The sequence below is a fragment of the Sorex araneus genome, chromosome X (genome assembly GCF_027595985.1).
Source record: "Sorex araneus isolate mSorAra2 chromosome X, mSorAra2.pri, whole genome shotgun sequence".
Classification (NCBI taxonomy): domain Eukaryota; kingdom Metazoa; phylum Chordata; class Mammalia; order Eulipotyphla; family Soricidae; genus Sorex; species Sorex araneus.
The window spans coordinates 338,633,403-338,641,456 of NC_073313.1; the positions used below are offsets into that span (position 1 = coordinate 338,633,403).

Here is an 8,054-nt window from a genome sequence, read left to right on the forward strand (position 1 = left end):
TTGATGATGGGAGTTGTGTGCTGAAAGTAGATAAAGGACCAAATATGATAACCTCTCAGTATCTATATTGAAAACCATAATGCTCAAAAGTATAGAGAGAAAGATGGAATTGTCTGCCATAGAGGCAGATCGGGAGTTGGGATAGCGGGGTGGGATACTGAGAACATTGGTGGTGGAAAATGTGCACTGGTGAAGGGATGGGTATTTGATCATTGTATGACTGAAACTCAAACATGAAAGCTTTGTAACTGTATCTCAAGGTGATTCAATAAAAATAAGAACAATCTTAAAAAATATATTAAAATTAAAAACTAGAATTAAAAAAAGATGGCCCACAAACATATGAAAAAGATGTTAGACGTTACTTCTCATTAGTGAAAGGCAAATCAAAACAACAATAAGATATCATCTCACAGCTGTGGGAATGATCCTTATCAAAAATACTGGAAACAAAAGTTGGCAGAGATGTGGAGAAAAAGGATCACAAATACTGTTGGTAGAAATGTAAATTTGTGCAGCCTCTATGAAAACTGCTGTGACAATTTTTTGAAAACTAAAACTAAAAATACCATATGACCCAGCAACATTATTTCTAGATACAACAGTAATAAAAACACTAATTTGAAAATATATTTGCACCAGTATGTTCAAAACATTATCTATAGCATTAACAACAATCAATAACACATCAAATCAGACTGAATATCCATCAACAAATGATTGAATAGAGAAGTTGGAGTATATATTCTCAATGGACTACTACTCAGCTTTTAAAAATATAATATCTGATCTTTTTTTCAACAAGGATGGCACTTGAGGTTGCCAAGCGAAGCAAAGTAAGTCCCCAGTAAAAGACAATTACTAAAATGATTTATTTTAACCAAAACAAATGAAGTGGCAAAGCATAATGATAACAACAACCTCTTGGACTCTAGAATTGGTGATTCTGACTAGAAGTAGTGGAGGAGTAGGAGGAATGAGTAAGAGGAGTGGAAGAGGCCATTTTGATAGTGAGGTGGTATAAAATCTTTAAGGATAGATATAGTGAGGTTTATACACTTAGGTATAATACTGTGCTCCTGAAATTTTATGATATTGGAAACCAAGAGTAAATCAATAAATGGTGTCTAAAATAAATTAAAATTTATAGTAAATTATCCAACCTCAGTGAGATACTATGTATTGCTATTAAATCAGGTTGAACAAAGGGTCACCTCATTTATTGCGGTAGTGGGGATCAAACCTAGTGCCTCATATATGCAAGGCATGTATCCTATAACTGTACCATATGTGTAAATCACTCACTCTTGAGCACAATTACTTGGTCTTTGGCATAATTACCCTCCTAGGGTTCCTGACACAGTGAATTCCTTTCACAACCACTCCTACTTGACTCGTCTTCCCTCTCTCTCATTCAGTTCATCTTTACATACTTGCAGAAGGTATCTCTGTCCCTGAAGTCCTGTTGCCTCCTTTAAACATTTCCCCAGGCACAACTGTCAAGTTACTTGAATGGCCCGGAGACACATCTTGTTCAACAACACCCAAACTTGCCATCATCTTTCTGCTATTTTTTTTGCTTGTTTCCTCTCCTAGTTAATGAAAAATGAACAAAGTTGACTGACTCAAGTTAAAATTATCCACAATCAACTTCTACACCAACTCTACCAAAAATGATCAATTAAGTCACAAAACCCTGATAATGTGACCCCCCATTTTTATTGACTTTGCCCCACTCTTCACATGACCATTAAGAACAGGTCTCCATGTCTTTTGCATGACTACCACTTCCTGAGATTCCAGTCTTATTTATAAAAACCAACTTTCCCACCCAAACTTGATCTAAGAAAATAAAATCTTGCCTTCTGTGACTGTGCATGTTCCCTTGGCCTGGGAGTCTAGAAGCCCATCAAATTTCCACTCATCTTAAAAATCTTAGCTCACATGTATGCTTAGGTGTACCCAGGATAAGCAAGACTCTTGTATGCCATGTACCTTCTGAGAATACTTCTCTCTTAGCACTTTAAACTTTACTGGAAGTCTCTTCCAGCCACAAAACTGCACCGTCTGTTTTCTATTGGTAATAGTAATACTCTTTTTTGTATCTAAGATCTCCTTACAAGGAAGGATTCATTGAGAGACATTCAAAATAATTTTAATGGCAGTCTCGGGATGGGGCTGGTACTGGTTCTGGCTCGTACTCCGCCAAGATTCGAACCGGGTGGCCATGCGTTTGCACGGCCACTTTGCTGCCGAACGACCAAGATCCAGAGCCAGCTAGATTACTTCTGAACCCAGCAAATGCTCGCAGCCATGTCCCCAGAATGTGAACTAAGCTTTTGCTTTATGCTGCCCTAGGAAGGGAAATGATGAAATTTCCCACTTAAATCTCCATGTACTTAATTACTAAAACACAGAAATCCTAAACCGCATGGCCGCAGTAGCCTTATACCTCTTAGGGCCGTATTTTGGGGGGATAAATTCCAAGAAGAATAGTGAGTTCTGTGTTGAAACCCCAACAACAATAGTGAGTTTTGGGTTGAAATATGGAATGTAATCAAGGTAAAGAGAAAATGAAGTGAATTTTATCAGTTATGCAGGTGGGGGTGGGGGGCTGGGAGGTGTACATTTTTTTTTTGGTGGTGGAATATGGGCACTGGTGAAGGGAAGGGTGTTTGAGCATTGTATAACTGAGACATAAGCCTGAGAACTTTGTAACTTTCCACATGGTGATTCAATAAAATAAATTTAAAAAATAATACTAATTTTAAAGACAAAAAAAGAAAAAACTAAATATTTTCCTTAGAAGCAATGGCAGACAGGAAAAGCTCAATGGCTATCAACTGGTAGATGTAGGACATCTTTAGGTGGCTTTTAGTCACTTTCATAGAAATCACCAGCTGAAATCCTTAATCTACTATCTATGACAATCCCTACAGTTTTCTAATTTCCTAAAATTTTTTCCCATTAGTTCGTGTATTTCTGGGTTACCTAAGAATAGACAGTAACTTCCTGGTCTTCATCCACCACAAAAGTCACTCCAGGATTGAAAATATCTAATTTTTTTTTACATTGATTCCAACCTGCTTGAGATACCACCTAGAGATATTTGTGTTTTCCTGAGCTTCTACTTTAGATGGCTCCCTATCACATATGCTCATGTCACACATTTCCTGTACCTGAGTAAATATGTAGAATTGCCCATGTCCATTAACTTCCTCGAAGCTCTCCAGAAACCTAAAAGGCAATATCATCCCATTATCTGCCAGTTCTAATTTTAGGAAGAAGTATGAGAGGAATGGAGAATAGTGATAAAAGCACAGGCTATGCTAGAACAATCATTAATACATAACCCACATCTGTCATTGAGCACTATGTGGGACGCCCACCAGGCTAAACTCTGAGCCATGCTATATTCATATAAAGTAGAAGAAAGGTACATGGTCGCAACATCTCTCCTTCACAGGCTCTGGCACCCAGTAGATTCTCAGTATTTTAAAAATTAGTTAGTAGTCATAGCAATGTTACTCAACTGCATTCAGCCCCTAGTAACCTTAACCTTTACAAGCAACACAGTAAATTCCCTCCTCTGAAGCTGCTAATTGAAATTTTCCCTAAAAGGTGAATTTGTGTTTAATAAATAAAAGTCATCATCATCATCATCATCATCATCATCATCATCATCATCCCATTGATCATCAATTTTCTCAAGCAGTCTCAGTAACGTCTCCATTTGTTTTAGACCTGAGATTTTAGAAGCCTCTCTTTACTCATCCTTCCCAATGGTGCCATATTGGAGGCTCTTTCAGGGTCAGCGGGATGAGACTCATCATTGTTACTGGTTTTGGCATATGAATACACCACGGGGAGCTTGCCAGGATCTCCCATGTGGGAGAATAAAATAAACATAAGAAATAAAAATCACTATTAGACCAGGAAGACAGCTCACAAAGTCTGAAATGCATACTGTATATGCAGGAGGCCCTGGTTTGAGTCCCACTCTGCAAGGTCCCGAGTATGAATATCACTAGGGCTATCTCCACCCCAGAACTATGACTGGAAAAACAACAATAACAACAACAAACAACAACAACAACAACAAAACCCAAATACCAAGGTTCTGGCTTATGTGTTAAAAACCAAAAATGCTGTTTGAAGAATTTTAAAAGACATAAAGAAATGAAAAAAATCCATTATTCATATATGGGATGATTAATACTAGTAAAATGGCATACACCAACCAAAGCAGTTCATATGTATCAATATAATCCCCATCAATGCAACATCCAACAACGGTTGGTATGTAAATAGAAAAACCCACCATAAAATTCAATTGATCTTGGGATCATACAGGATTCCAAATGCCCAAAACAATCTTATAAAACAAACGTTAGAAGATTCACACACTCTGATTTCAAAGTTTACTACAAAGCTATAATAATCAAAACTGGTACTGCTATAATTGTAGCTCAGTAGAGCACATGCCATGTATGGTGTATGTAATGAGTCCTAGGGTACTATCCCCAGTTATAAAAATAAATAAACATATACTCAAAAAATAAGCCATTAATAAGAAAATATTTAAACAAATATATTTTAATAAATAACATCACCTATTGCTGGTGATTAGTAAACATGAACAAAAACAAATAGTATCCTATGTTTTATTAGAAACTTGTGGAAGATCTGTCCTTTATAACCTCTGGAGAGCAATGCCAGAGTACTATTTTTTTTAAAACATTTATATCTTTCATCCAAGCTCAGGTTGGATCAAATGCACATAGAGTTTCTGCCACAATTTTTCTACCTGGTAAAATTAATTTAGACAAATACATTGGTTCTATTTTGCATATAGAAAATCACTTTATCACTTACATATCTTTTATAGATACATTTACTTTCTCATCTGCAATAAAATCATGAACAGATTCCCACTCCTCTCCAGGAACCTGGGTTTACAAAAAGGCTTCTCATCAATGGCAGACATTAGGAAATCCAGTCAAATGTAATATGTAAGTTGCAAGCTTTTGTTTTGCTCAAAGCTGTATGTTGTGGGAATTAATCTTTTCTAGCTAAGAACCTTCTGGAAGACAACAGATGTGGAAAGTGTGGATGAGTTCCTAGCTTGGAGGACAAAGCTTTTCTTTGACTGGTACTGGTATGACTAAGTTTGTGCTATCAATTGAAAAAACTGAGCCCTTCTCTGTAGAAATAACAGATGTCCAACAAGGGGGGATTATCTGAGCTGAATTATTGCTTGGACATTATTTGACATAATTTTATTTGATGGCCTATTATACTATCATTAAAATATTAGCTTTTTTGAAAGTGTTTCATTTCTTGGATAAATGCTTATAACAGACTTTGAAGCATGAAAGTAGTAAACAAAATGGTCTGTACTGCGTGATGTAGAATTTCCATAGCAGAAAGACTCAAACGCCAGGGGAGGGTAATCATATTTATCTCTGCAGACACTTGAAGATGATTGCTTCTTTACCTGCCTTTTCAGATTTTTCTGCACTACTCAGGTGTTCCAATGAGAGGATACTGTTTAGTGAGAAAAGTAAATTTAAAAAATAAAGCAGAAATATGCAAATATTGCTTCTCTAGGTCTTGCTCTTCTTTGTTTTATTCTGATTTGTTTCTTGTATATTATTCAAAAATCATTGTCACTGTCATCCCATTGCTCATCGATTTGCTCCAGCGGGCACCACTAACATCTCCATGTGAGACTTGTTACTGTTTTTTTGGCATATCGGATGCACCACGGGTAGCTTGCCAGGCTCTGCCGTGGGGGCGAGATACTCTCGGTAGCTTGCCAGGCTCTCTGAGAGGGGCGGAGGAATGGAACCCAGGTCGGCCACGTGCAAGGCAAATGCCCTACCCGCTGTGCTATCGCTCCAGCCCTATTCAAAAATATATAAGAAAAAAAACCTTTTCTGTTGGCCAGAGATGTAGTATAGAGGGTAAAGATTCTGCCTTGCAAGCCCGACAGTATTGGCTCAACTCCCTCTCCTCCACTTTACCCTACACTGCATATGGTACCCATGCACCACAAGGGGATCACTCCTGAGCTTAGAGCTAGGAATAGCCTCTAAGTACCAATGACTGTGGTCCAAATAGTCCTACACACACACACACACACACACACACACACACACACACACACTAACACACACACACACACACACACACTCTCACTCCAGGAGTAGGATAGGATTTAGCTATGAGAAGAGTATCCATGAATCCATGAGCCGCTGCCGCGGAGCCACCGGTCGGACCCACAATGGCCGAGAGCGACTGGGACACGGTGACGGTGCTGCGCAAGAAGGGGCCCACGGCCGCGCAGGCCCAGTCCGAGCAGGGCATCTTAGCAGCTCAGAGACAGGGAGAAGATGTGGAGACATCCAAGAAACGGGCTGCTGGCCAGAATAAGCAGCACTCCACCACCAAGAACACGCTAAGCTGGACGGAGAGACGGAGGAGCTGCACCACGACCGGGTGACCCTGGAGGTGGGCAAGGTGACCCAGCAGGGCCGGCAGAGCAAGGGGCTAACCCAGCAGGACCTGGCCACGAAAATCAATGAGAAGCCGCAGGTCATCACTGACTATGAGAGTGTGCAGGCCATTCCCAATGACCAGGTTCTGGGCAAGATCGAGAGAGCCATCGTGCTCAAGCTCCAGGGGAAGGACATCAGGAAGCCCAAGGAGAAGGGGCCAAAGGCGAAATGAGCACAAAGCCTCGGAGTCAGTGCATTCTGGCTGATCTCATCTGGCTGTTGGCCTCTGGCCACTGACACCAGCGTGGCCTCCTCTCCTGGCCAAGCAGAACAAGGGCAGCCGTGCCACTGGGGACCCCTTTCCTGGTGCCCCTGTAAAACACACTAAATCTTGCAAAGTGTAGCCATGTCTAATTATCTTCAATAATCAGCAGGCCCAAGAAAGGGAAATCAACATTCATCACCATGCAGGAAGTGGGCCCTCATGTGTGATATTCAGGGATTCTTAAGAATCTAGTTGCGGACTTGGCCTCAATCCTGGCCTCTGCCCCCAGCATCTGTGCCTCACATTCTAAAAGTGATCAGTTGGTCCTTCAGCATCTCCACATACACCACTCTGGGACACAGCCTCAAAAAGTATGTCACACTTTTGCAAACACAAAAATGACATTCTTTTATTTGCGAAGGCAGCCTAAATCACCTTCCTCTTGGGCATGCAGTTCAAGTAACACGTACTGCCCTCCAACTACCTGAAGCTAAGGTGGTCTCTCCACACTCATGTGGGCACCGGACTAGGATGGCCTGCTCTCCAGGATCTGCTCTCTGGACCTGTTCTCCAGTGGCCAAGTTACATCTTTGGCTCTTGTTCCACGCCTAGAATTTCCTAATATTTATAAAGACCTGCACGCTAGGTAGATTGGAACTTACAGGAGGATTAATACTAAGACCTTTGGAGCAACGTAAAGGGTTTTCTAGGTTGAGAGAATGGGGCCGGAGTGGGGTGGTTTGTATAGGAATCATTTTGTGCAGGAAATGGAATTTGTGTGCCTCTGGGCTTCTCCAGCATGCACTTAGATATGGTTTGCTCATGGGTTGGCCAGTGATTTGGAGAAAGTCTATTGCTTGGGTCTAGTGAGAGTACTAGATACCAAGAGTATAAGATCTTTCTCCAGGAAAAGAAAACTACACAGCTCCATCACATCATGTCAGGTTTCCCTGTACTTCCTGGGGCTCTTTATGTAAAGTGTCCCTGTCCTCAGGTATGGAGGCTGAACCTGCACAATATGGAGATGGGGAAAAAGATGTCTAATACTTTCACCATTGGCTGAGCTGTAATGGAAGCAGATCAACCCTTTATGCAGTCATCAGAGGAGGATTATGGTCGACAGTCTACATCAAATCCCAGAGTCAGTCTTTCTTGCTACCAGCCTCTGACTTCATACTGTCAGTCTCCTGTTCTCCTCTTCTGAGTATCTATCAGCTTGGGTCTCAAGCATGGCTTATGTCACCCTATTGCCTTATGACCACAGAGTCCCAACATTTTCTCTGAGAAAA

The 8,054-nt window shown here is 40.6% G+C and overlaps 1 protein-coding gene across 1 annotated transcript; it reads left to right on the plus strand.

Annotated features, from left to right (window-relative positions):
- Positions 1 to 6,286: 6,286 nt before the first annotated feature.
- Positions 6,287 to 6,732, plus strand: LOC101543786 (endothelial differentiation-related factor 1). Its single transcript, XM_004619983.2, is given in 2 exon segments — positions 6,287 to 6,458; positions 6,461 to 6,732. Coding segments are annotated over 2 exon segments (444 nt in total).
- Positions 6,733 to 8,054: the final 1,322 nt, after the last annotated feature.